We start from the raw sequence: 27,708 nt of genomic DNA on the forward strand, positions 1-27,708 counted from the left end.
GTTGGCCATTGGTTAACGTAACAATTAAATAATTGAACCACCAACGTTTCATATAAAGTTATGGTTATTATAATTATTAAATGTAAACATTTTCTTTTTATTGTATGAAATGTGTGTATTTATATTTTTATATTATAAACTTTTTGAAATAATAGTTGCTTGAAGGTTAAAATGATGTTTAACTTTTAATAGGCGATTTGGTAATTCAATTTTCATTTGGAAAAGTTTCTACTTGATATAATATGATAATGATACAAAATTTTAATATAAAATGAATAAACCAAAAAATAAACAGGGAAAGAAAGAAAGATGATTGTCATCAATCCCTATTAAATCATTGAATTAAGTGTGATAATTAAAGTATAATTACTCCACTTTCAAATCATCCGTTCAATTCATGTTATTGAAAACTAATTTAATTGATGATTTATTTTAATTATGGTGTAAATAAAATTAGTTTATAAAAAATGATTTAGTATAAGGTTAAAATGGTAAATCAACTTTGAAGACAAGAGCTTCCCACTTTTAATAATATGATATATGTTTAGATATAATCTATTTTCACCCTATTTGTGTGCCACCTCTCCATAATTGGGATATATATAATTTTCAAGAACAATTACTATTAAATGGTCAGACATCTGTAAATGATAGAAATAGAAATGGAATGTGTCCTTCAATGAATTATCATTGCCAACAAAAATCATGACTGAAATTCTATCAAGGCTTTCAGTGAAATACCTTTTGAAATTCAGGTGTGTTTTTAAATCTTAGTTCTTGCAATGGATTAGTTTTTCTTTGAGATGAAGAAAATGATTTTTCCCTTTTATGTAATCCAACTATTAGAAAGCACAAAAAATTGCCTTTTTCTACACCTAGATGAAATAATACCATTTCACATATGGTTTTGGGTTTGATGAGCTACATGATGATTATAAAGTAGTGGGTATTTTTTTATAATTATATTAATGACGATTAAGATGACGTTGATGTCAAAGTCTAAAGATCGATTCTTGGACTAGTGTTGATTATTGTAGGGAGACATTCTTTATCAAACAAACTGTTGATAATTATGGGATAAGATGGAGAAATCATTTCTTTTGATTTAGCTAATGAGAAATGGGATAAGATGGAGAAGCCTTCATATGAAGTAGGAGAGACTGAATTGTCTCGAAACGTTGGGAAGTCATCTTTGTGTCTTTTGTGATTACCATGAAACTCATTTAGGTGTTTGGGTTACGAAGGAGTATGGGACAAAGAATCTTGGATAAAGTCGTTAACCATCAAGTATCCAAATGACCAAAGTGGCTTGCATCCACTCCTTTTCATGTCAAATAAAGGTGAAATAGTGTTCTTGATTCAATCAAGATTCATGATATATGATTCAAACGATGACGATATCCAAATCTTACTAACCATGAAGGAAATCTTGACGTGGAAATCTACATTGAAAGCTTAGTTTTTCCTTTTCTCAACTGATGGGATAGAGAATAATCCAGCAAAAGAAAGGCGGAAAAAGCTTAGATCAAAACAATCGAGTAACAAATAAATTGTAAGAGTATTTTTAAAAAAAAAAAATCAAATTTGAGCTCGGAGCTCTTTTATTCAATCAAAAAGAACCAAAGTACATGTCCGGTTGGCCCAACTTTAAAATGGAAAGTTAGCCCATATATGACTAGCCTCTTTCTATTTCTAACCCTATTTCCAACTCTTTCCTTAACTTTTGTTTCCAAAATCTCTTCTTTCATGTTTCTAGCTGCGCCGCCTTCTTGCTTTTTCCTTTCATGAATCTTCAGTTTCTCCGCCGCCTCCTTTAGACCATCAGTGTTCGACCATGGTTGTGTGCCACTACTCATCTTCCACAGCTTCAAAAGGTACTGCACCTGTTTATCTTCCTCCTCCTTTGAGTGTCTAATCTCTCCTTCTTTTGTAGGTGTGTGTACCGGTTCTAAGTTCCAGTTGGTCTCTAAGAGGAGCTTAGACAAGTGCTTTGACTTCCATGTCTCAGGTATGCCTCCTTCCCTCTTTCTGCCTTTGCCATGATCTTTGATTAACGTTTCAAGGACACTTCTTTCAATTCTAAGTGTCAAGGATCGCTAGTCAGTATAAAATCCAACTAATGAGTTGGGGTCGAATCCCACAGGGAGTGGTACGTGTTTGAGAGTCAAGTGAGAAGTACGAACATGGTCAAATCAGTCATAGGAATAGAAATTATCGAATAAAAACAATCATTCAAATCAGGGGGTGACACGGAATGTCAAATGGGGGTTTTTGGTTTGAAATTATCAACTACAAACAATGGTAAACAATACGAAATAACAATAATGAGACGGGTTCTTGGGATATGATTCGATTATAGGCTAATATAGACAAATGAGTAATTGCAACTATTAGAAAATAACTAAATATTAGTGAGTAAGCTAGGCTATGGAGGAGGTAAACTTTCTCTCGAACAATTTACCCCGAATCAAGTCGATTTCTCTCGAACATCAACAAGCAAGCAAAATAAGAACATCCCACACCTTAGTCCATTCATTCTCTAGAGCTGAATGTGTGGAATTGGGTTTAGGATTCACTCTCTCGAGCTGAACCCATAACAACCCAATACCCACTGACCATCAATCAATAAGCTTAGTTTTAAAACCTCTCTCTCGAGAAAGCAAAAAACACAAGGGTAGAACTGTATTGCAACTACAATTCTTAAATTAAACCACAATTAATGATTGAACTCACTTCTAAACAATATTTAAACTAACAATTAGCAATACCCATAAACTTAATCAGCCCATAATCACATAATCACATAATCACACCCCAAGAATTAGAGTTTTAGCTAGACATCATAAAAAGATAAAAATCGTTACCAAATTGAGTTTCCATCAACTGGGTAAGATTGATTTCCTCTTTACAATGGTCCAATTTGAAGAATCTCAAAGACCTACTTCCAATTTCTCAAAAGCGAAAAACCTCAATTCTTCAAAGCTAAGAAAAACTAAAGAAAACTTGTCTCACAGTTCAAAACTTAATAATAATCTAAACTATTATGATATCCGATACTAAACTAAATGTTCAAAAATGTATTTATAGTCACCAAAAATATGCTGCGAAGATTCACTCGGCCAAGTAAGTCGGGCTCGCCGAACCACTCGGCGATCCGCCCTTTGGTCATTTCCATCGCTATTCTGCCTTGGCCTTCAACATCCTCAAGGTCTGTAACTTTGGGAAATCCAACACTGCATCACATAACCACTCGACGATCTGCCAACTGCTTCTTTCTCTCGCCAACTTGGTTCTTTCCTTCAGGGCTTGGCACACTGGAACTTTAGGCGGGCAAACAGTCGTTCGGTGACTCGCCAAGTGGACTTGGCGATCACTAGGCTTTCTTTCTTCATTCTTTCAGCTCGCTTCATTCCTTTTTGCAAATTAGTGTCCTTGCTTTGTTCCTCAATCCATATACCTGGAAATCAAGGGTTTTACATCAGTTATTGACACAAAATAAGCATTTGAGGACACTAAATCATTGTAAATAAATCCCTAAATGAGTCCAAATCTCGGACTTATCAATCTTGCATCTTCTAATATCTGGATCTCACATCGTTGTTAGCGGTGGAGCCAAATATGTTGCTCTCGAGCTTCCTCTCTTTGACACTGAAAGGTGTGCTTTGGACTCCAATCTGACTGATTTTAGCTGGTGTCCCTTTTTGTAAACTCATCGCCAAGACTAGGTAGATCTTTATATCTCGCCGATTTAATGCCCTGGTAGTGGCAAAAATTTGAAATGTAAATATAAACTTGGCGAGGCTCTCCACTTCTTGATTAGTGTATATGTCGTCCATGCTGGCTATTTATATCTGTTATCTTTCTTCTCTTGATTCTCAAATTTATGATTTGTGTTTTATCCATGTTTTGAATTCTTCGGCACTTTGTTGGTAGTTGCTCAAATTGCCTGTATTCATGTATCTCCAACTTATTGTATGCACTATTTGCAATGGCATCTGCTAGTTGATTTCATTCCCTATATACATGCTGAACTTTGAAACTGTGTTGTTCCACTATTTGTCTTTCTTCTTCCATTATGTCTAGCATCTCCCAAGGTATTATTTTCCATTCCCTAAGTATCACTTTCATGATACCTAGTGAATCTTTTTCTATAATGACCTTCCTGAGCTTGTTTTTTATACAAAAACTTAGCCCTCTCAGAACTGATGTCGCCTCCGCCATGTTATTTGTGGAAATTCCTATCTCTTGAGCTTCTGCAAAGACCAATTCTCCCCTTTCATCTCTTACACAAAAGGCATAAGTGTTGACTCCTGGGTTTCCTCTTGAAGACCCATCTGTGTTGCACTTAAACCAACTTGCTTCTGGCATTTTCCAGGTCACACTTTTATGAAACAATTTAGGTTTGTAATGTGTGAAATATATAACCACTTCCTCCCAGTTAGATGGAAATTGGATCCAAGGGTAGGTTTGTTTTATGAACTGGTTTATTGTGTTTTGACACTGTTGTAGATACACTCCATTTAGTTCAATACCTGCACGGAAGCAAACTTCTTCCATAGCTTTTGGGCTATGGGAGATGTTAGAAATGCATGCTCCATCGATTCATGTTCGTACTCTTCATAACAATGACATCTCGAGGCAATGTGTATTCTCATTCTCTTCAGATTATCATCTGTGGATATTCTCTTCCTCCACACCCTCCAAAGAAAAAAAACTGATTTTGAGAGGTAAACCCTTTATCCACACATTCGACAACCATTCTTTTTCCTCTCTCCTTTTCCTCATCATCTTGAATGTTGATTGGACTGTGAATTCCCCATTTGTATTGCTCATCCACCTAGGGCAGTCTGCTTCGTAACCAATCTTTGGTTTGATACTCTCAATAATGTAATTAGTCATGTCTTCAGAGATAATACTTTGAAGTTTCTCTTTATGCCAACCATTATTGTCAATGAAATCTCTTACCTCCAAGTATGATCTTTCTATGCCTCCATCCTCAATAAAGTATAAAGCTCCTTGTTGTGTCCGGTTGTCATACCAAAAACTACACTTTCCTGCTCTTATTTTCCACCAAATTTCATGCTCCACCTCTTCCCTAATCTGAATCAACATTTTCCATACATGTGATGCTCCACTCCCTTTGGCCATGATTGGATGATCTTTTTTGCAATATTTGTTCCACATATAAGTTCCCCACAATGAGTTGGTTGCCACTCTAAAATTCCACCACAACTTAGCAAACAAAGCCTTAGCGACATCATGAAGAGATCTAAATCCTACTTCACCTTCCTTATGGGCGTAACAATTTAAACTAATTGAGAAGTAAACAATTTAAAATCTTAAAAGATCTTAAAGGGGAAAGGGGGATGTTGAAAATATTATTCAAGTACTAGATGTTTTAAAGTCAAGTAAATAAAACATGCTTGTTGATTTTAAAAGATATGGTTGGTTCATCTTTTGGGGAATTGAATTAAGGAACCTTAAAATTAATTTAGCAAATAAAGCACACACTAACAAATAAATAAATAAATAAATAAATAAGGAAGGAAAGAATTGGGTTGCTGAGATTTGTGAAGAAAAAGGGCCCAAGTTTTTGGTCTTTTAAAGTGTTGAAGCCAATTGAAAGATTTTGGCTAAAAATTGTAATTACACAATAGCCCAAATAAATTTCAGAGGTAACCGAATCAAAGAATTTGGTCAAAACTTAAACAAGACGAATTAATACGAATTAATTAAAGAGCTTCTTACTTTTAACTAAATAAAATAATTAACTTAATTATAAACTAACCAATTTAAATAACTCAAAATTAAAACTACAAATTATACTAAACTAAATTAATAAAATATTTATTTTAACAATGTAGAAATCTTTTGATATGATTTTCAAATATTTATAAAATATACTAATTACATATATAATTATATAAAATATATTTATTATTCAAAATACTATAAAAATCGACGGAAATTACTTAAAATAGCCTTGAAACTATTTGAATTTTATAAGGCTAATTATTCTTAAACGTTTGAAAATTAAGAAGCTCGAAAATTAATTATTATCGGGGAGGATCAAAATTGAGTGTCAACAGATTACAGTACATGAGCAACAAGTATTTGTCTTCCCCCATAAGATAAGAATTTGTTCTGCCAGCACATCACTCTTTTATTGATTTTATCTAGGATGTATTCAAAATGTGATATCTTTTTTCTCCCATAGAACACTGGACATCCTAGGTATGTAAATGGAAAATGACCCTGTTGTATCCCCGTCCATCTTCTTAGTCTCTGTCCTGACACAATAGGAGCCTTCTTATGAAGGTAGAAAAAACACTTGTTCTTGTTAATCATCTGACCTGACACTTGTTCATAATTTGCTAGAACCTTCATCATCTTTTTCACTGACTTCTTAACCCCCGAGCAAAACAAAATGGTATCATCCGCATATGACAAGTGATTTATGTTTGGAGACCATTTGGGCATGCCATAACCCCTATACTCTCCATCTTCCTGTAATTTATTCAGTCTACGGGGCAATACCTTTGCAGCTATGATAAACAAAGTTGGTGACAAGGGATCCCCTTGCTTTAAGCCCCTAGATGACTGAAAGAATGAGTACCAATTATTTGATATCAATCTCCAAATCATGTTAATCATTCTCTCCGAAAATCCAAACTTCCTTAGGACCTTCGTAAGGAATATCCAAGAGACCCTATCATATGCTTTAGCCATATCCAGTTTCACCACTACATTTTGCCACTTGTTTCTCATATTGATATCTCTTATTATTTCTTGTACAAGGAACACATTTTCTGTAATGCTTCTTCCTCGAATGAAACCAGATTGGTTTGGGGAAATGAGTGTGGGAAGGATATTAGCAATTCTTTCATGTATCAACTTTGAGATGATTTTATTGATAAAAGTACTCAAACTTATTGGTCTTAAATCAGTAAGAGTACTTCCTTCATATATGCTTTCAAATTTTGTTTATCATTTCAAATATACAACACAACGTGAGTTGTGATGTATTAGTGAAAGTTATAATTGAAAAAAAAACGCCCCCTATTATTCGATTTTAGTTGTCCATGATTTCTAATATAGTTTCAGCAATTATATATATGCTAATAACTGTAAAGTTATAATTGAAACAACACGGGATAATGCACAAGTACCTCCCTAGAATATGACCGAAATCTCAGAAACACACTTAAACTTAACTAGGGTCCTATTACACTTAAGTGTGTCCTGGAATTTCGGTCATAGTCTAGAGGGTACTTGTGCCTTATCCCAAACGACACCTCATATAACAATAACACAATTTTCATCTCAAGAAAGTAATATCCAACTCAAGAATACTGAATATGGTACATGAAGAAACAAGATACGCAATGGTAGTGCATTATCAAATACAACAATGTGACAAATGCAGTTAAGCTGGAAAAATCAACTGACAGCCAACCTCGGCTTGTCGCTAATACTGTTTGAAATCTATGTAAAACAAACTTAAGAACTGCAATACATGTAAAATATAGCTGATTGAGAACACGAACAACTCTTTCATTTCCAAACTCTTTTGATCATTCACCACCTTTCGACGTCTAATCTGCAAAACAAGTTCAAAGCAGTTCAAGCTCACAGTTGAAAAAAAATACAACATGATCACAATATTCCAATTATGAAACAAAAGACAATAATCTATCAACTAGCTAAGAACATATTCCCCCTCGCTAAATTCAGAAGCCCCGCCTGGGCTCATTATACTAATTAGCAAGCTCAACTTAAATAGGGTCCTTTAGGGAAAGTAATTGAGCACCGAATTTCCAAACAGTATCCAAAGCCTTTTTCTGATGTTGTAGAAGTTTAGCAGCAGAGATACTATTAGCATCAAAAGCACCTATATTGATATTAATCTGGTGCATATCGACACAGTTTCCAATGGACTATAGCTCTGTCTCACTGCCAGCAGAGAGATAAACGAAGAGATTAAAATATCACTTTGGCCTACTGAATTGCACGCCTTCTATTTTTTTGGGTTGCAGATCTCTCTGCTTATAGCAGAAATACAGTTATGGAAAGCTAACAGAACTACAGAAGAGCAGTGACAAAGAACACATAATAAACTCGAATCAAGAAATAACATGACCTCCAAAAACACTAAATACACAACACCCAAAGGTATGGCCTAGTGATCAATGAAGTCACTTGAAGTGGATTGAGAACCCTGGGGTCTCTCATGTTCAAATCCCAACGTAGACCAAAAATAAAACACCAGGTGATTTCTTCCCATCTGTCCTAACCTTGTTGGACAAAGTTACCTGATACCTATTGCTGCGGGTGGGAGGTGGCAAGTATCCTATGGAATTAGTCAAGGAGTGCGAAAGCTAGCCTGAACACCGCGGTCATAAAAAAAAACTATATACATAAGTAAAATAGGCAATGAAAAATGATATCTACCTAATGGAAATATATACTTAACAATCTATCCAAGCACCTTCTGGGTTGAACGAATTTGAAATCCATACACTTGCAAGAAATAATACATCATATTCAGGCATAACTAATGTGATGTTGTGACTCACATGGTTCACATAAAATCTTTCCATAACGATTTTGAATAGATTTCAAGTTCTCGCACTTTTGTTGTCATATGAACTTGACTGAAGAAATAACTAGACGGGCAGAACTGATTTATGCACAAATGGAATAAGCAAAGAAAAACTATATCAGTCTGAGAAACAAATTATCAACAATCTATCCATGCTCCTTGTAGATTCAATTATTAGAAATCCATAAGTCACTCTCATGGTTAACATCAAAACATTCGGCACACATTCCAATGCATATCTCAGAACCAACCCTTCTATCTCGGGCAAAAGCACAATGCACTTCAATCTACACTACCTTAGAATAGATAGGCCTATATTAAACAAACCTTACACCCCACCCTTATGATCAAAGCAGCTAAACTTAGCAATAAGCAAACAAAAACTATATCAGTCTTGCTTATGTCAGTGTAACTTTCAAAGTGAAAGAAATGACCAAAATAGCAAAGAGAATGAGAACTTAGAACTGAAGAAAATATACATCTAGCCATTAGCAGCAAGGAGTACATTTAAAAATAAATACGATTTTTTTTGGATACACTTAACTCTCCGTATCCTTGAAATTAAAAAAACAACAATAGATCACAAAAATCTAGCGCAGTCTTATCATGTGCATTTCTAAGCAGGATATAAATGGTCATTTTATTTTTGAGCCGAGAAACCCTTCAAAGTGCAACTCAAATGGAACCCGAATTCTCCAATGGTACTCAATTTCCATCAAACTCAGTGCCGGATTCGATCTTGACAATTCCTGTTGTGCCAGCAGAATTGATCACTGAAATTCTCTTGAGGCTTCCAGTGAAACCCCTCTTAAAATTCAGGTCGGTATCTAAATCTTGGCTTGCTTTAATCTCTAGTACTAAATTTATCAAAACTCATCTCAATCTATCTGCTAATAACAAGAACAAGGAAGAGACCCACCATGTACTTTTTTTTGGATGTCGGTGAAGAGAAATGTAATTATAAAGAATGTCCTCTTAAATCTTTATTTCATGACTCTGTTACCGAGGCTCTTGAAATTGATTTTCCCATTGAAAATGACATTCATGGGCTCTATGCTATGGGTTCTTGCAATGGATTGATTTATCTTGCTCGTTATTGTGTAGGATATTCCCTTTTATGGATTCCAACAACTAGAAAGTACAAGGATTTGCCTCTTTTTAGACCTAGATCGGAAAAACACAAATGTGCTGCATATGGTTTTGGATATGATGCGCTCCATGATGATTATAAGATAGTTCTTATTTCTTATAATGATATTATTCGCAGTTCAGATGATGTTATGGTCAAAGTATATAGTCTAAAGAGTGATTCTTGGACTAGTGTTGATTATTGTGATTAGACATTCTATAGGAAAAAGTGTGCTGGTTATTATGAGTATAGATTAAATTGTGGAGGTTTGTTTGTGGATGGGAAGCTTCATTGGGATACTTATATTTATGATCCTGAATTTGATCCAGTTGAGTATTAGGGTAGGAACATTATTTCTTTTGATTTAGCTAATGAGAAATGGGAAAAGGTGGGGAAGCCCTCCTATGGAGAAGGAGAGACTGAAATGTGTGTGGTAACGTTGGGAAGTGATATATGTGTTTTTACTGATTATAAGACAACTCATTTAGCTGCTTGGGTTATGAAGGAGTATGGTAATAAAGAACCTTGGATAAAGATGTTTACCATCACGCATCCAACTAATCCAAACTGATATCCAACCTTTTTCGTGTCAATTAAAGGTGAAAAATTGATGGTGTTAATATGGAGTAACTTCCATGATATACATTTCCAAAGGTGAATCATTAAGATATTCAAATATTACTAATTGTCATGGCGGTCAATATGCTCAATTCTACCTTGAAAGCCTAGTTTTCCCTTTTTCAACCCGAGGGACAGAGAATGCAGAAAAAGCTCATAACTTGTAAGAGTACTTTCTTCTCAAGTGTTTTAAAATTTGTTTGTTATGTCAAATATAGAATAAGATGTGCATGTGAAGGATATCTTCTGGACTAGTTTTGGTGTGCTCCTTGCTGCTAATAGCTAGATGTATATTTTCTTCAGTTCTAAGTTCTCATTCTCTTTACTATTTTGGTCATTTCTTTCACTTCGACAGTAATACTGACATAAGCAAGACCACATTGCTAGGATAAAGAATATAGGTAGCTACGTTCAGCTGCTTTGATCATGAGGGTGGGGTGTAAGGTTCGTTTAATAGAGCCCTATCTATTCTAAGGTAGTGTAGATTGAAGTGCAAGATTTTTTACCTCAATTGAATGGCTCACAACAGATGCAAATCAGCAAATAGAACATACAGAGACTGTTAGCATTCATAAATCAATACATAGTTGAATGCGCAGGTCTGTCAAACAATTTTCCTTTCAGTGAATTGGGTCAAAATTCCAAAATATCAATACAAAGTTGATAGCATGACATATAAAGAATAAGAGGCGTCGACATTTATAGATATGAAGTGTTAAAAGTGGATTGAGAACCACGAGGTATCAGGTTCAAATTCCAACAGAGGATACAAAAACACTTGGTTATTTCTTCTCATCTGTCCTACTCTTGATAGATAGAGTTACATGTTGCTAGTGGGAGGTGACAAGTATCACAAGAAAATATACATCTAGCGATTAGCAGCAATGACTTGTTCTATATTTGAAATATCAAACAAAAATTTAAAGAAGTTGAGAAGAAAGTACTCTTACAAATTATTTGTTTCTCAATTGTTTTGATCTGGGCTTTTTCGGCCTTTGTTTTGTTGCTTTCTCTGTCACTTCAGTTGAAAAAGGACAAACTAAGCTTTCGACGTATATTGCCACTCCATGGAAGTCATTGCAGTTAATAACATGTGGATTTCTGAATGTGTCGTCTTTTGAATCGTACATAATGGAAGTAATTGTTCTTAACGCCACCAGCATTTCACCTTTATTTGACATGAACAGAGGTGGACATAAATCTTTCTTAATTGGATACGTGATGGTAAACTTCTTTATCCAAGACTCTTTAACCCCGTATCCATTCACAACCCAAACACCTAACTGAGTTTTGTTGTAATCCCTAAAGACACAGAGATCACTTCCCAACAATCCCATACACATATCAGTCTCTCCTACTCCATACGAGGGCTTCTCCACCTTTTCCCATTTCTCATTAGCTAAATCAAAACAAATAATTCTGCTGCACTTACGCACATCATCGAAATTAGGACTAAAAGTAATCGTATCCCAATGAAGCTTCCCATTAGCAAAAAACCAGAATCTCTTAATCTCATTGTTCTACCAGAGTCTGCAGTATTTAATATCTCCTCATCACAATAATCAATATTAGTCCAAGAATTACTCTTTAGACTATATATTTTAACCTCACTCCCATGTGAACGACCTTGTATATAAAAAATACCCACTACCTTATAATCGTCACGGAGCTCATCATATCCAAAACCATAATCGTCATAGTAGTTCTTCCATCTAGGTCTAGGATTAGGCAATTTCTTATGCATTCTAGTTGTTGGATTCCATAAAAGCAAACATCCTATATAACCCATAAGCAAAATCAATCCATTGCAAGAACCCAAAATATCGATAAGTTTACTGTTGTCTTCAATGGGATACTTCAAGTCAAAAGCCTCAGTAACAGAGTCATAAAATAAAGACCTAAAAAGGCATTCTTTGAAATTCCACTTACAATCTCTATTCTGAATAGAAATTAGCACATGGTGGTTACTAGCTGATAAACTGAGATGGTTCTTGATAAATTCACGGCTAGAGATTAAAGCAAGCCAAAATTTCGATACAGACCTGAATTTCAAGAGGGATTTCACGGGAACCCTCAAAAGGATTTCAGTGATGAGTTCAGGTGGCAGGATTTCAGTCAAGTTCGAATCTTCCATTGGATTTGATGGAAATGGAGCTCTTTTTCTGCGATTGGAGGCTTAAGAAGCCATTTGAGTTGCAGAAATTTTGAGTTGTGAATACCTAAATCTACTGATATATTCTTTTAAGGAAGGTTTTGGTAAGAAGGATGTGTTTGGCAGAGTTATAATTTAGTAAAACATTTGGGATTGTTTGTTCATATATACTATATTTATCGTCATTGTAAATTTGAAAGGATATCCTTCATTTTCAAGCGGAGAAAGTTGAATTCATGAGATGAACACATAACTGCCAGCAGATTGTGCCGTTGTATTTTTTTGAATGCGATAAATCATTTATGAGTTTGAGAAAATTTATCTATCAACATCTAGTTTAATTCATCTACCTATTCATTTTGATTTGCTAAGATCGCCCTTTCCCTTTATAAGCGTTGCTAAATTTGGATTTTTGGAGTGATGGAAGATATTAAGCTTTCCTCTATGGAAGTATCTTTGGATCTGTTCTTGCTCGCATATTTGTTGTGAAAGTGTATTTTATCCATTAAAGGCCACAAATAAGATTTATATCAAACTGGCATTAACTGTCTCTATTTGTGTAGATTTTGAAACAACTAGTCGAAAATCGCCTTCAAAGACTATGGCCTTTTCCACCAAATGGTTCATTGGCTTCCATTATATCTCTAAAGCTTCTGTCGACTGTTTCAATTGTGTGGCGCTTGACCACGAGTACTGCTTTGTCCTATATAATTGTTCTAAGGAGAGTTTCATTTGTTGTCGCGATCATAATTAGAGAAATGAATTTTAAATTAAAACAATACATTAATTACTAGGATGTTCGTGTAATACCATTTCAATTTATTTCTCTTACTTTCCTTGTTATTATTTAGAAAAAAATGAATTGAGTTATGTATAGTAAAAATGCCTTTTTTTTTCTTTTCTAGTAAAAGGAACTGTAATATACACCATTGAGTTCACCGCCAATTCATATTACATGTTCTTGAGATATGTGACGATTTTTCAAAATCTTTTAATTTATGTTGGAATGATCTTGATATCTTATAATTTTTCCAAAAAACAAAATAGAAGCTACTTTTAATATTCAAATATTAGGAAAGGATCATTCTAAGCTTAATGGGGTGATTACTACTCGTGCGGAGCGCGGATAAATTATCTAGTATAAAATAATTGAAGTGTTAATAATAAAATGAATTAAGAGTAAAAATTAAATATATTTAGCTTTGAGGAGTAAAAATAATATTTTAAGTTTTCTAATGAGATTTTTCATAACCGCGCGATAAAATTGGTTATTGATATAACGTATTTAAAAACTGAAAACCGATAATACATAAAATCAAACTAAACGAACGATGCACACCCTACTTATAACATAGTTAACTTGAAGAGTATGGGAAACATAAGAAACAAGATTAGTAAATGTTGCAGTCCATGATCTTCAGTGGAAAAAAAAATCTGTAACTTGTTTTCAATTAAGCTTTTCAGTATGAGTGAACAAGTTTTTACAAGTATGAAGATTATCTAGCAATGAGGTTAGTAGATTTAACTATAAAACAATGTGACACATGCAATTAAGCTGCTGCTAACAAGAATCAACAGCCAACCTCGGCTTGTCGCGAATGTTGTTTGAAATCTATGTGAAACTAACTTAAGAATTGCAATACATGCAAAAGATAAGCTGATTGAGAACATAGCCAACTCTTTCTTTTCCAAACTCTTTTGGTCATTCACAACCTTTTCGACGTCTAATCTGCAAAAGAAGTAGAGAACAGGAAAGAAAAATCAGTTCAAGCTTGAGAGTTGAAAAATAATACAACATGATCACAATCTTCTAAATATGAAACAAAAACTTGGTAATAGGATATAAGGAGTACCTAATGAACTGGTTTGAACTGAGTTTTGACATTAAAATTACACTTCTTAATAATAGTTACCTAGTCATTTCACTCATAGGGTCTAGAAAGTGTCATGAGCTTTGGTCCTTTGCCAGGTAATCAAGCAATGTGGATTACAACAAATGGATTTGAAATCTTTACTACTATCAAGTTCACATTTAAATAATGGAGTTCCCTTACATTCTCTTAGGTGTATTCGAAATTAGCTGATCCAAATTGAAGCCTCACTTCTTTTACATATCATACATACTGAATAAAAGAACAAACATTTAACAACTGACTTCGCCCAAACAACTTACTTGACTTTCATTTCAATGTCATCCTCAAGATTAAACCTAGATAGTCAAGTGGAAATCACACAATGCTTATAGCCTGTTCGAAGTTCAAGCATTTACTATAGGATGCATATCTCAAAACCAACCCTTCTATCTTCCAGAAGCCTAAAACCCTCTTCAAGTAAAATGCAAAATCACCGAGCTAGGATTTTAGAGGTCTGCATACGGTTTACAGTATGTGTTGCAGTTTGTCCTACGTGACTTATTTTTCCTTCTCCCCCTCAAACTAAATATTATAAAGAGATTGTCCAACAGGTACTGAAAGCAGCAGCAGGGTTTTCCATTGCTCGGCCAGGGCTTTATATTCAAGTTGCCAAATAGAACCTTACACCTTTTTGTAACAACTCGCTTTGTACTCATGTAAGATAAGCTTATGAAGAAGCGCATAACAGACTACTAATTTGCCAGTTCATTCATGATTGAGTCACAATGCATATCATTTCTCGAAAAGTTTTAACTATCTTAACCATGAAAAATAAGGATATGAAATCATCAAAAGTCGACCTAGTTTTTACAAAGTAGAATACTACGGATCAAACAAATGCAAAAGTACTGGATCGTCCCACATGAATTGCTTTGAAACAATAAGAGTCAAATACACCAACAGAACAACCTTTTTTCTCTGAATGCATAACATTGTGATGCATGAAAACACATTTTAAACCCTCTGGTTGTATTTCTTTAGAAAAATATTAAAATGGTCTTCAGATATTAACTTTTTCCTGTCCATCGCCTCATTTTTACTGGGGACAGGAAATATAATTATGCTCAGATAGCTGCTTTCAGCTTTCCATTTTAAATACTACAAAAAAGAGCCCCGCTTTTTCTTTTATGAGGTGTTAAGAGAAACATAAGATAAAATCTAAAATGGACCATTTACTCAGTTCAACATCAAACTCCAACTGACTTCCTAAAACTTTGATAATCCTATAGCTTCAGGGTTTCAAGTTCTTTTAAAACTGCTATATTCAATTTGAGATACAGCAAATCTGCAGCTACCGGGAACACAAACAATTAAAGAAGAAGGAATCAAGATAAACAGACGCGATTCACTCAGATAATAACACAAAATCAACTTATAGTACAAGGATACAAGTTAGTTAAGGGGGTTACATGAGATCTACTACCTTAGCATGCGATTTCCGTTGACCAATAAATCCAATTGAGCTGATACAGAAGCTTTCCAAGATTCAAGATCACTATTTTCTTTCTCCTGCAAGGAAAAAGAGCTTTCTTTTTATGACTGAAATGTGTGCATTAGTCTGCTCATTAGCAACAAAAAGGAAATAGTTAGGCACACCGTATTCTCTTTCCATTTCAGAAGATCCTTGATCTCTAATTTGCTTTTCTCTAGGAGATCTGAAACTTGAGAAATTTCATTATCTAGCTCAGGCAGAATGTCACCTTGCCTCTTGCTCAGCTCTTTAATGTACTGCTCCAGGACAGATAAGTTCAATTCAAGTGCTCTCACCTTTTGCAGCAGTATTTTTAGGACTGCATCGCCATGAGTTCTGCCATTTGATTGCTGCCTATGCTTTTTTATAAACTCAGGGCCATTGGTTATGGTTTGTTTTTTCCTTGTTGCATCTAAATTAGTACCTTGCCCTTCATCAAAATTTTCTAGCCCCTGGTTTGCAGACTCTACCACATTTTGGACGATACCCTTTGTTTCATGGTAGTCAGAACCTGAATCTGGTATCATAGACAGCATAGCAGTTTTGTTAAGATTTCCCATTTTATCAGGAGAAGACTCAGGGGAATGGACGATAAGATCCTCAAGCATCTGCTCTATGGCATCAATACCATAGACCTCGATAAAACTGATAGTACAATAAAATTCAGAACCATAATGCGTGAGTAAATTTAGCTTCAAGTATCTAACCCATTTTGGTTCAGGTAGCTTAAAACACTGAGCATGCTTGACATTTTCTGCAACAAAAGTTCCCAGTGGATTCCACGTCTCAGTTGGATATACCAGACTCCCGGATAACTCAAATTCTTTTAGCCTAGATGAATAATGCTCGAAATTTGCAATTTTGACTGCATCAACTAGAGTTTCATCTGCAAGCTCAATAACAAAGAATTTCCCGACCACAGAACAAGGGTTTCTGAGATACTTATCATGATCCTTGTTCAGTACGTTGTTTGCTCCTTTTGCTTCTTTATTGTGGGCCACCACTTTAGCACCCTTGGATGACGAGGCATAATTGTAAGGCGTACCATCAGGCTCAAGCCTGTGGGTGATATTTACTAACTGACTTGCTGTGCTCCCTATCTTTTCTTGTTTTGTAATGCTTCTAAATTCTTCCAGATTCGGATAGGTCAATTGAGTTCTTCCATTGAGTAGCCGACCTTCATTACGACGGATATGCACTACTTGTGGCTGCATTTGGCATATTAACATGTTGTAACCTAAAATAGTAGAAACTGCATCCTCCAATGCACTTGTTTTTTGCAGTGAATGCTCAGGGGTTGCAATGTTATCTGTAGGACTACAAGAATCATTAATCTTAACTGATATGTTGAGTTCCAATAGTACTTCAGTTTTGCTGCTCTTCCCTCTGCTTTCTAAAAGCGGTTGAGTGGAGCTGTTGAACTCTCTATCATTAACACTATAATTGGTATGAGTCTCAGCATAGGCAAGAGAAATCCCTGCACAAAATTCCATTGGAACCATATATCATTCAGAGAACTAATTAATGAGCTTTAAAAGATCATTTATTATGCTCCACATGCTAAACTAGCCTCAAGCCCACTAAACATAAATTAGATACTTCAAGTTTTCCAACTTCAGAAATTGACATTTGGGTGAGAGTTAAAGGACCAACAAATGTCTCACCCAAATGTGAAAAGAAAAATAGTTCTGAACGAACAACGACATAATCAGGGGGAAGAAAAAGAACAGTAGAAGCTACTAAAAACTTCACAGGAAAATCAAGTCTAATAAGAAAAAAGCTTACTCATGCCCAGTATTTATGCCAAACCAATAAATACATCTCATGTATCATCTTTTTCTCTTACACTTAACAAGGTATTGTTTATAAATCTATAAAAACAAAAACTTTTTAATACTTATTCACTTACTTTCAAACTCCATAAACAACAAACTTCAAGCATTAGAAGAGTTCACTTTAATTTTCTTAAAGATGACTCATAATAAACAAATGAAAACTGAAAGAAAAAAAAACAAAGTCATCTGTAACTAAGTTCCTCCTTGAACTAAATTAGCTAAATTTGTAAACACCATAAACCCAAGTAAGTCTTTTTAAACAGCTAATAGCACTGACTTACACTACATGTTCATTCAAGATGACAGTCACCAAGAAAGTAACAAAGGATCTTTTTTCTACTAAGCTCCTCATGGAGCTAAATTAACTAAATTTGTAAACAGCCTATGCCCAAGTAAATCTTTTTAAGCATTTGATAGCACTGAAATACACTAAATTCGCATCTAAGAGGACAGTCGCCAAGAAAGCAACAAAGTTCTTTTTTCTACTAAGCTCTTCCTAACTTAGCTAAAATTTTTAACATCGTGTGCCAAGAACAACAAGATACCTAGCATAATCCCACAAATGGAGTTCGAGGAGGTACAATGTATGTAGACCTTACCCCTAGGAGGTAAAGAGCCTGTTTCCTATAGATCCCCGGCTCGAGTATGTGCTCAAGTAAGTCTTTTTAAGCATTCAATAACACTCAAATACACTAAATATACATTCAAAAGGACAGTCACCAAGAAAGCAACAAAGGATGTTTTTTCTACTAAGCTCCTCCTAGAACTAAATTAGCTAAATTTTTAAACACCATATACCCAAGTAACTCTTTTTAAACATTTAATAGAACTAAATCACACTAAAATGTTCATTTAAGAAAACACTTACCAAGAAAGTAACAAAGGGTCATCAGCATTCACATAAAAATCTCTCTTTTTGGGTGGATTTTAATTATTTTTTCAAATTACCCATGTTAGAAAAAAATCATTATAATGAAAGAAAACCCAAATGGGTATACGAAATTTTACCTCCATATCCATAAACGAACATAGAATAGAAAAGCAGAAGGGCACAGAAAATAGAAAAGAAGAGTCGCAAAGACAGCTGAGGTTTGGAGACTACATCGTTGTATACGATGTTACGAGGTTTCGTCATCTCTTCTCAATACTATATTTCATGATTGAGAGCCGATTGCATAGAGTATAATTTTTATTTTTTTTTGGTTTTATTGAGTTTCGATCAGAAGAAAGAGGAAGAAGATGAAGAAAAAGGGAATCTTGTTTTTGTGTTTTTTTTTTTTATGAGTTTTTGTGATTTTTTTCGTGGAGAACAAATGAATTGAATTCCCCAACTAGCGGAATTTTTTTCTTTTTTTATCACTTCGAAATTTTTAGTCTATAAGCCATAACAGTAAACTTGATCTTTAACGATATGTTTATATATTATGTCTAAATATAAAGGTCAAATGAAATATTTAAAAGGTAATTCAATGCTACGTAAAGTTTTATTTGTCCACCATATCAAAAATAAAGGTTCATAGTATATATAACTTATAAGTCAAAACTCAAATTAGAGCGAACTTTAACACTTGCATCAGATAACTCTATTCACCAAAAACATCAATAAATAGTGTATTGACTACTAAACCATATCAACTGTCACAAAATTTTCAATGTTTTCAACTTTTAAAAAAATGCATTGTATTTCGTTGAATCTCAATATCTAAGGTCAACAACAACATACCCAGCGTAATTCAACAACTTTTCTTATATTTATTTTGTTGAGGATTTTTGCCTCTTCAGTAGTGTATACCTACAGAAAAAGCAACTGGATACAAGAATCACAGAAGAATAAATCTATGGGACAAATCAACAATTTTAGCAAAATTCCTAATGATGTGGATACATACTGCAAACAAAACTGCATTTTTTAGCATCTCACTATTTCTCAGAAAGTTCTCAGCTGTAATATTTCTTGTTCTGAATGCACGTCAAAACTGGCTTCGAATAGGGTAGAAAGCTCCTCCGTGTACTGGATCAAGGATTCCGTTTTCTCATGAAGACAGACTGTACTCGATGTTATTATGCTGTCCTTCCTTTTCGTCAACAAATGGAAGACTCGCGGGATCTGTCTCCTCCAGCAGAAGACTTGTGGGTGTATTTGGTGGATAGTGGCTCAGGATTAAGTCGATCTCGTCTCCACTGATCTCAGTCCGATTCAGAAGAACCTAGGATAAACATGCACAGGAATCAATGATCTCTGCATCTGGTTATACTAAATAATTTGGACCTAAGTAACTTCTAATCTATGCACAATTGGTGGAGCCTTTTCTAAAAAGAAGCATTACAAACATCAAGTTTATTCAACAGAGTTGCTGCAAATTTAAGGATAGAAAAGTTTGAAAAACAAGTCTATAAGATAACTGATTCAACGTGTCGAGAACTACCTTCACTGTTTTGAGTAGGGCAGTATCATGCTGCCTCAGCAGAGAAACTGTCTTCCCGTACATGTCACATATGAGCTCTTCTGTCTTCTTAGCAACATCATCATCCAAATTGAAGTTGATCGGCGGCTCAATTAAGTCATAATCATCATATAGTGATCCTCCAAAGTCAAGGCGTGGACCCACAAACTTCACTCTCTTTACCCAAGGGGGAGGTTCTCCGTGTATGGCCATTGAGTTTTTCATATTCCATCTGTTCAAGGACAAAAGTCATGGCTCTGGCAGATACGGCAACGCCAACTAAATCATAACTAATAAATACGTACATTGTGATTATCTTACGAGCAAGCCAGGATGCATCAGCAAGGTAGTTTACAGATGCTCTTGAAGTATCACGTCCATAAATGACCTCTTCAGCAGCTCTCCCTCCAAGAAATACCTTGTTCAAAGATGTACATAATGCAATCATCAGCTTTGCATGTAGGAAGAAAAAGTGCAAGCAAATTAGCATAAGACTTTAAAAATTAGCACCTGAAGACGATGAAGCAACCGTGGTAGCCGCTCAAACATGTATGACTCATCATCAAGACGGTGAAACACAACTTGAGACAAGGTCTGCATGCCACTTTTAAATTTTCAGCAATCATGGGAAACAATTTACATGTTCAGATGAATTCTCCAGTAAAAACGTATGCAAGACACAATCAATACATGTTCGATTTGGAATGGAGGGAGTAATAAAGAGTGAGGTGCAAAATATGATGTTGAAAGATGAAGCAACTAGAGAACAAACAAACCTGGCCACGCGGATTGATAGATATTCTGTCACAACGCTCAACTTCTGCATTCTCATATTGCCTCAAAAGATGAGAAGTCAATGCAGTCCCCACCTCAGTAATTGCTCGACGACACTGCCCCTGATGACCCAACTCAATCCCAACTCGTCTAGGTCCAACTGTAAGTCGGTCAACTGCATCATCCATATCTGAATGAAGAATTGAGTTATGCCCTCTCCTGACTGCTACTAGAGCAGCCTCCTGGAGAAGTTGAGCCAGCTTTGCACCTGACCATCCTGAAGTGGAAGACCACCATTTAGCAGCAGGAGCAGGATTTAAAATGAGATCACTATAATGCAAGAAAATATGGATGAACTATCGCATTAACCCTATCTTCCACTGGCATCAGGGAAATGAAATCTTTTAGAGTCATGGGAGGAAAAGACTAGTGGCCTGAAGATGATCTTGTATGAACAGAAAGGAAGTAAAGTTGAATACCAGGTAAATTTTGGGCATAACTAGACAAATCAACAGTCTCTGATAATTTAACTTTCCGTGCATGTACTTTCAAAATTTCCAATCTTCCTTTTGCATTGGGAGGCCGAATTCTTATCTGAAAGAGAGAAATGTAACAAGCATGAAATGTGGTGTTCCAGAAAGAAGTGAGGAATAAAGATCACATAGCTACTATAAGTAATTCGACACTTCTTAAACTGACTCATTATCTCAACTAAACTATATTAACTTATGATGTTATATTAAGTTCAGGGCACTCTTTATTTTTGAAAAGGTAAGGTATTTTGTTCAGGGTACTTATTCTCTATAGAATCTACCAAAAGCTATCGGCGACTCAACATAATTAACAAGTCGACTGAAACGAAAAAATGATTCCTACCTTCCAAGTCAAACAATGTTTTGCCCATAAACAGCACCTATTAGGATTCAAAAGCCCAAACACAGTGGCCCCATCCAAGGACTTTGTAAAGGAACTTTGCAGTACACTAGGCATCGCATAAAATAACATACTGTATTACAGTTTGTTGTGGAATCCTTACACTTTTTTGGGGGGTTGATTAGTTTTTATCATAATATTCAGCATATAGAAACATCTTTATGGAAAGAATCAGTAAGTCAAGAGCATTCTATAAACATGGAAAATGTTGTCTACCTCCTCCCAACCAACGCGCACATACCGACAGAACATGAATAGAGTGATTTAAGTCATGAGGAGCTGAGTTGATAAAGAATTCAATTCAATAGGAGAACAAACCTTGCGATCAAATCTACCAGGACGAAGAAGGGCTGGATCTAATAAATCCCTTCGATTTGTAGCCCCTAGGAATATAACACCTTTCCCAGTATCAAATCCATCTAGCTCGATCAACAACTGGTTTAAAGTAGTTTCCCTTTCTTGAGTTGCCGCATTATAGAGGTGATCAGTTGATTCACTAAATATTCCTTGACGCCTGTTTATTAAGAATAATAATTTTGAGAAACTATAACCACTGCACATGTCTACAGGTCATTTATGAATGAAAAAGTTATTTCTTTGCGATTAAAAAGAATATCTAGACAGCAACACACTGAAGACATTAGCGTTGTCCACAACATGACATTAGTACCTTCAGGTTCAAAAACCCAATTTCAATAGTTCTACCACTAAAGGGGTTACTACATGAGAAATGCCCAGATGCTTCAGCTCCAGATTTCCCTTTGTGCTATGCTAAACCAGTAAAAAAAAACACGTTCACCATTATTTATTTAGACAAATATCCATACCTGGTTGCGAGTGCATCAATTTCGTCAATGAAGATAACTGATGGTTTATTCACCTGTGACAAGAATGAGGGCATTCTTCAAAACATAAAAAGGGAAGTCACATGGTTCATTGACTACGTATTATGCTCACCTTGGCTCTCTTGAACAAATCTCTAATACGAGCAGAACCAACACCGACTAGAACTTCCACAAATTCAGAACCCGCCATTTGGTAAAAAGGAACACCAGCTTCACCTGCTATTGCCTTGGCAACCAGGGTCTGAGAAAAGCATCATATATAATTTTAGTGAAGACCCTCTACTTTTTTTTTTTTTTGGAAATCCCATCTAAGGTCTGAAATGGACAGCATACCTTGCCACATCCTGGAGGTCCCTCCAGAAGAACTCCATGTGGGGGCTTGATCCCCATTTTATCAAATAGTTCAGGATTCTTCAGGTATCTTACCAACTAGTTGGCAAAAAATGGCAGGAATTAGAACCATTAAGCTAAAGATTGTGGCTGAGGGACAAGCTTTCCCACATTATAATGGAAAAGAATATTACTCTCCCTAAGTTTATGTGACACACTTTCCTTCTTTGGCAAATGTTTAATGACACTATCAACATTTTACCCATATTGGACCACTTATTTGGCAAAAAGTCTACAAAGATGTGCTCTTCTATATAAAAATTCATTTATCAAGGGTAGTTTTGGAATATAGCACACTCTTCTCATATTTCTCAAAACTCTGTGCCCAGACAAACTACATCACATAAGTTGGGATGGAGGGAATACACAATAAGGAAGTATTATATGTGGTGTAAGGCATTGTTACCTCTTGAAGTTCTTCTACTGCTTCCTCAATCCCAGCTACATCATTAAATGTGACTCCAGTTGAACCCTACACAGAAACTTCTTACTTAGACAAAATATTGGTCATAATCTACAAATGAAAAGTTGTGAATGTTTGTGACCAGAGAGTGAGAAACTAGAAACTCACATCAACACGTGCTTGTGGCTTAGACTGAGAGAATTCTATGCCTTGCCATATATCCTGAATGAAGCACATAACATTTTAAATTTGCAAGAAGCAAGTGTTTCTAAACTGCGAATTCTAGGATAGGGAGTATTACTCACCCACTTTCTAAAGTTCTTAGGTCTTCGTGAAAGAGTGAATCGGACAAGAAGAACCATAGTCACAAAAACAAGCATGATTGGTTTCAGCATCTCAATACTGGCAGAGACACCACCAAATGTGTACAATTCATACAACTTGGAGAAAATTCCTCCATCAGCAAAGGCATCAGCAACCTTATCCCACACTCTTTCTAAGATACCAAAGATGAGACCAAAGAACAGCTTAAGAAATGGTTTGGCCACAGGCCACATGACATACACAGTGACGACAAAGACAAAGCTCGTCACAGCAAACACAGCTGAAGCCAGGAAAGCACCCACAATCACCGCAGCAGCAGTCATTACAGCGGTCAGCATTCCAAGTTCTACCATTACTCTGCTTGATATCTTCGATGCAGCTGGATTAGGATACTCAGGTAATTTTCCCACCCAAGACTGCAATAGGATCACTCTGTAAGAGGCAAAAGAAAAAAGAAAGAAAGGTTTTCCAACATACTTGAAAAGTCAGTTTCCACACGGTAAACCACATTCTTATCCCACCAAACTTAGGTTCTACAATCTTGCCAACTGCATAACTAGAGAAAGCACCTATTCCTTCAAGGCTCAAGCAACTATAAGGTCAATCTTAAGCTAAAATGAAGAGATACAACAACCTTATGATAAGGGATTTGAGAACCTTTTCAGATACTTTAATTACTCTTTTCCCTTGTGATACAGTCACCATACAGACTGCCACCAGTATAACATGACATTGATTTGTCTACACTTTAGGAAATATATGATCTCAAAGAAATGGCAGATTTGATTACTGAAATTGTGCTTTCTTTCCAAGCAACATATAATTAGATTGAAAGACTATTCTGTATATCACTTTTTAGACTGTCAGTTGACATTTAGATGCTGCTATCACTTCTGCGCAACAATTGTCACCCCAACTATATACTAACTGCGAAAGTAAGGAAAAGAAAAAAACTCGTCCCAATGTACTGCACATAAATGAATCAACAGTCTACATTAAACTCATTTATTGCTCAAGTTTTTCAAACAAAAGTCGTGATTTCCATTTTCAAATTTCACCATCTTCCGCTAACCCTAAAAGCTTTCTACTGCATTATGCGGACTCTGCCACATGGTTCCAGAGCAACTAAATATGTAATGAATTTATTATACCCACAAAGGGTAACAGTTAAAGATAAATATAACCATCAGATAACAGCATTAACCTCAGTGCCTAGTAACAAATATTAGCAGCCGATATGCTTTTGTCTGCAGGTACATCTATATTTGAGTTTTAAATACACATATGCTCCAACTATATTGTTACTTTCTCATGGCAGCTTCTACTTGTCTGCTTACATGTCTTTTTGTCGAATTCAAATATTACTTTATGTGTTTCTTAGAACTGTGCACAAGAAGGCTTTTTCTTTTTAATTAGTAACTAGCACAACAAGGCACGCAAGCTTGAGTATTTTTTTTGAAAACAGTCAACAATAAAAGATTCCAAGCCGCTAGGCCAAAACAGATAATCTAAATTTAGTTAACATTTTACCCGAAGAGAGTAAAGGCAAATTCCATAAAACCTTCACAGGAATTTCCTGTCAAGAGATAGTAGCCACAATGAATCAAGACATAATGAGAAACAGTAATTAAGTTTTCATCTGGAACTTGCAATCAGTGCATTCGGTTGATGACAACTATATGTTGTTGAAAAGAAGAATGTCTATCAAATAAGAAAACAAAGAAGCTCCCCACATCATCACGAGAACTATACTTCAGTACAAGTGGTTGTTAACTAATAAATTAATTCAGGCTGATAAATCATAGCAAACCACCGTCTGCTTAAGCTATACATTTAAGTTCTGATAAATCATTAGTTTTATTCTTGTTTATCATTTTTTTTATTTCTATTTCTACATGTTGTTCTTTTAGCCTCGTCTATCTTATTATCTTATTGTTGTTTCTGCTTGTTGCTACTGCCTCTTTTTTAACGTTCTTTGAGCTAGGGGTCTATCGGAAATAGCTTGTCTACCTTCTCAAGGTAGGGGCAAGGTCTCCCTACACTCTACCCTCCCCCAAACCCCACTTGTGGTATTACACTAGGTTTGTTGTCGTTGTCAAATTTTTTTCCCCCACGCGATAATGAAGCTAATGTCACTATGCATCATTAAACAAAGCACCAAAATGAATGAAATACCATCATTTGCTTCTCGACTTCATATCGTGGCCCCGTGTACTCCTCTAGTAAAGCCTGAGCTTGACTTTGATCCAGCTTCATTGCCCTAGAGAATGATCACATAAACATAAAAATCTATAATATAAAGTGAAAGAAATCAACCAGTCTATGATACTAACCATTTAGTTCTCTGCAAGCTCTTCTCTCCAGGCATCTCCTTCAACTCAACAATAAAATCTCTAGACCTCAATCCCAAAGAAGCTCCAGAATCCTCTTTAAAAGTCAACAACTTTATCTTATCAAATTTCATATACTTCTGAAAATCCACCAAGCTCATCTTAGGCAAATCCTCAACATTTTTTTCAAATTCCTCTTCTTCAGACAAACTAGCACCAAAAATTTGCTCAGGAACATATAACTTCCCCTTATACTCCCTCAAAATATCCTTCAAAAACACATCCCCGGACTTCATTAAACTACCTTCATCACTTCCATTCTTCACCATTCCTTTAATATTCAACCTTTTTAGTATCTCCAAAACACCACCATTCAATAAACCCTTCTTACCCAAATCCTCTTTTTCCTTTAGGGTGTAAAGTTTATTCCCAATTAGATATTTGGGTTCCACTTGGCTTGGGTTTTCTTTCAAAACCCTAGTCACAAAATCTTCATTATTGCTTCCCCCATCTTCAGAGGACTTCGAATTAGACCTCCATTTTCCAAGAATTGCATATGGGGAATGATAAAAATGTGATCTTTTTCTGAAATTTCTATGAAAAATGGAATTTGTGTAACTTTTCTGAAATGGGAATTTGATTATAAATGAACTTTGAAGTTGAATGTTGGGCTTTGGATGAAGAATGGACCTTGCTGATATACAATTGTTACCTGTTGAAAAAGACATGTTTACTGAACTGAGACTCATTGAACTGAGATCTTAGATATGTGAAGAAGCATCTTTACTGAACCGAAATTGAAGTTCTTTTAGCTCTGCAATTTGTTTGTTCTCAGAGTGTATGAAGAAGAGCTTCGCAAGGGAGAAGATGGAGTTTATCCGAATCCGAATTGTAAAACGGGTGATCCGACGACCCGTATCTGCATTTAGTGTTTAGGTCATGTTTTTATTTAAAGGAAATTACGCGGTTAAGCAAACTTATGATACTTAATTACTCATCATAGCTATAGTTTGCTATAATTATCATTTGCGACTAACATTATACATTAATTACGTTGGCTGACTTTGAGTTTGTATATTAGTCACGTTTGTATATGTATAATTCGGCATATTTGTATAATTCGCAGCTACCAATTATTTGTTTGATTTGTATTTGTATACGATTGTTTATATTTGTATATGACGATGATTTCCTTTGACTTTTTAGTTTTGTCATCATATACATTCAATTTTTTTGTGTATAACTTTTTAAAGTTTGTATAAACGTGTAGTTTTTGAATTTTGTATAATATAATTTATATAATGTAATTTGTATAATATATTTTGTATAATTGTTTAAAGTTCATATGTCTATGCTTGTATCAATTCGTTATTTCGAGTTTTATTATATTTGTATAATTTCAGACTTTAAATTACTCAATTATACGAAAATACGTGAATTATACAAACGTACATGCGAATTATACAAACGAGATGTGAATTATACAAATTATTGTCCTCTCTCCTCCCTCTCCCAATCTCGCTTGCCATATATACAAATACATAT

At 35.2% G+C, this 27,708-nt stretch overlaps 3 protein-coding genes across 3 annotated transcripts; all 3 read right to left on the reverse strand.

Moving 5' to 3' along the window:
- Positions 1-11,748: 11,748 nt before the first annotated feature.
- Positions 11,749-12,483, reverse strand: LOC102579716 (F-box/kelch-repeat protein At3g06240-like). The gene has a single exon (XM_015307090.1). It carries the CDS (start codon positions 12,481-12,483, stop codon positions 11,749-11,751), a length of 735 nt encoding a protein of 244 aa, XP_015162576.1.
- A 1,452-nt stretch (positions 12,484-13,935) lies between these two features.
- On the reverse strand, positions 13,936-18,965 carry LOC102580037 (uncharacterized protein slp1-like). The gene is made up of 4 exons (XM_006343775.2): positions 18,729-18,965; positions 16,011-17,362; positions 15,838-15,923; positions 13,936-14,230 (listed from the first exon to the last, which is right to left on the reverse strand). The coding sequence occupies exons 1-4, from the start codon at positions 18,853-18,855 to the stop codon at positions 14,023-14,025; spliced, it is 1,773 nt and encodes a 590-aa protein (XP_006343837.1). The 5' UTR covers positions 18,856-18,965; the 3' UTR covers positions 13,936-14,022.
- A 484-nt stretch (positions 18,966-19,449) lies between these two features.
- On the reverse strand, positions 19,450-27,058 carry LOC102580362 (probable inactive ATP-dependent zinc metalloprotease FTSHI 1, chloroplastic). Its single transcript, XM_006343776.2, has 15 exons — positions 26,167-27,058; positions 26,009-26,093; positions 23,815-24,249; positions 23,678-23,731; positions 23,513-23,578; positions 23,050-23,145; positions 22,829-22,957; positions 22,699-22,751; positions 22,190-22,385; positions 21,418-21,532; positions 20,941-21,215; positions 20,675-20,758; positions 20,470-20,582; positions 20,147-20,396; positions 19,450-19,927 (listed from the first exon to the last, which is right to left on the reverse strand). The coding sequence occupies exons 1-15, from the start codon at positions 26,910-26,912 to the stop codon at positions 19,754-19,756; spliced, it is 2,871 nt and encodes a 956-aa protein (XP_006343838.1). The 5' UTR covers positions 26,913-27,058; the 3' UTR covers positions 19,450-19,753.
- Positions 27,059-27,708: the final 650 nt, after the last annotated feature.

The sequence above is a fragment of the Solanum tuberosum genome, unplaced genomic scaffold, assembly GCF_000226075.1.
Source record: "Solanum tuberosum cultivar DM 1-3 516 R44 unplaced genomic scaffold, SolTub_3.0 scf00048, whole genome shotgun sequence".
NCBI classification, from domain to species: Eukaryota; Viridiplantae; Streptophyta; class Magnoliopsida; order Solanales; family Solanaceae; genus Solanum; species Solanum tuberosum.

Bases quoted from the DNA above. Each gene is read 5' to 3' on its own strand.
- LOC102579716 (XM_015307090.1), bottom strand. From the start codon at position 12,483: ATGGAAGATTCGAACTTGACTGAAATCCTGCCACCTGAACTCATCACT.
- LOC102580037 (XM_006343775.2), bottom strand. From the start codon at position 18,855: ATGACGAAACCTCGTAACATCGTATACAACGATGTAGTCTCCAAACCT. The intron at 15,924-16,010 runs GTGTGCCTAACT...TTTTCCTTGCAG, and splicing joins TGAAATGGAAAGAGAATACG to GAGAAAGAAAATAGTGATCT. The intron at 14,231-15,837 runs GTAGTAGATCTC...CTTCTTTTGCAG, and splicing joins AACGGAAATCGCATGCTAAG to ATTAGACGTCGAAAAGGTTG.
- LOC102580362 (XM_006343776.2), bottom strand. From the start codon at position 26,912: ATGAGTCTCAGTTCAGTAAACATGTCTTTTTCAACAGGTAACAATTGT. The intron at 23,146-23,512 runs GTAACAATGCCT...TTTGCCAACTAG, and splicing joins CAGTAGAAGAACTTCAAGAG to TTGGTAAGATACCTGAAGAA. The intron at 22,958-23,049 runs GTATGCTGTCCA...TGCTTTTCTCAG, and splicing joins GACCTCCAGGATGTGGCAAG to ACCCTGGTTGCCAAGGCAAT.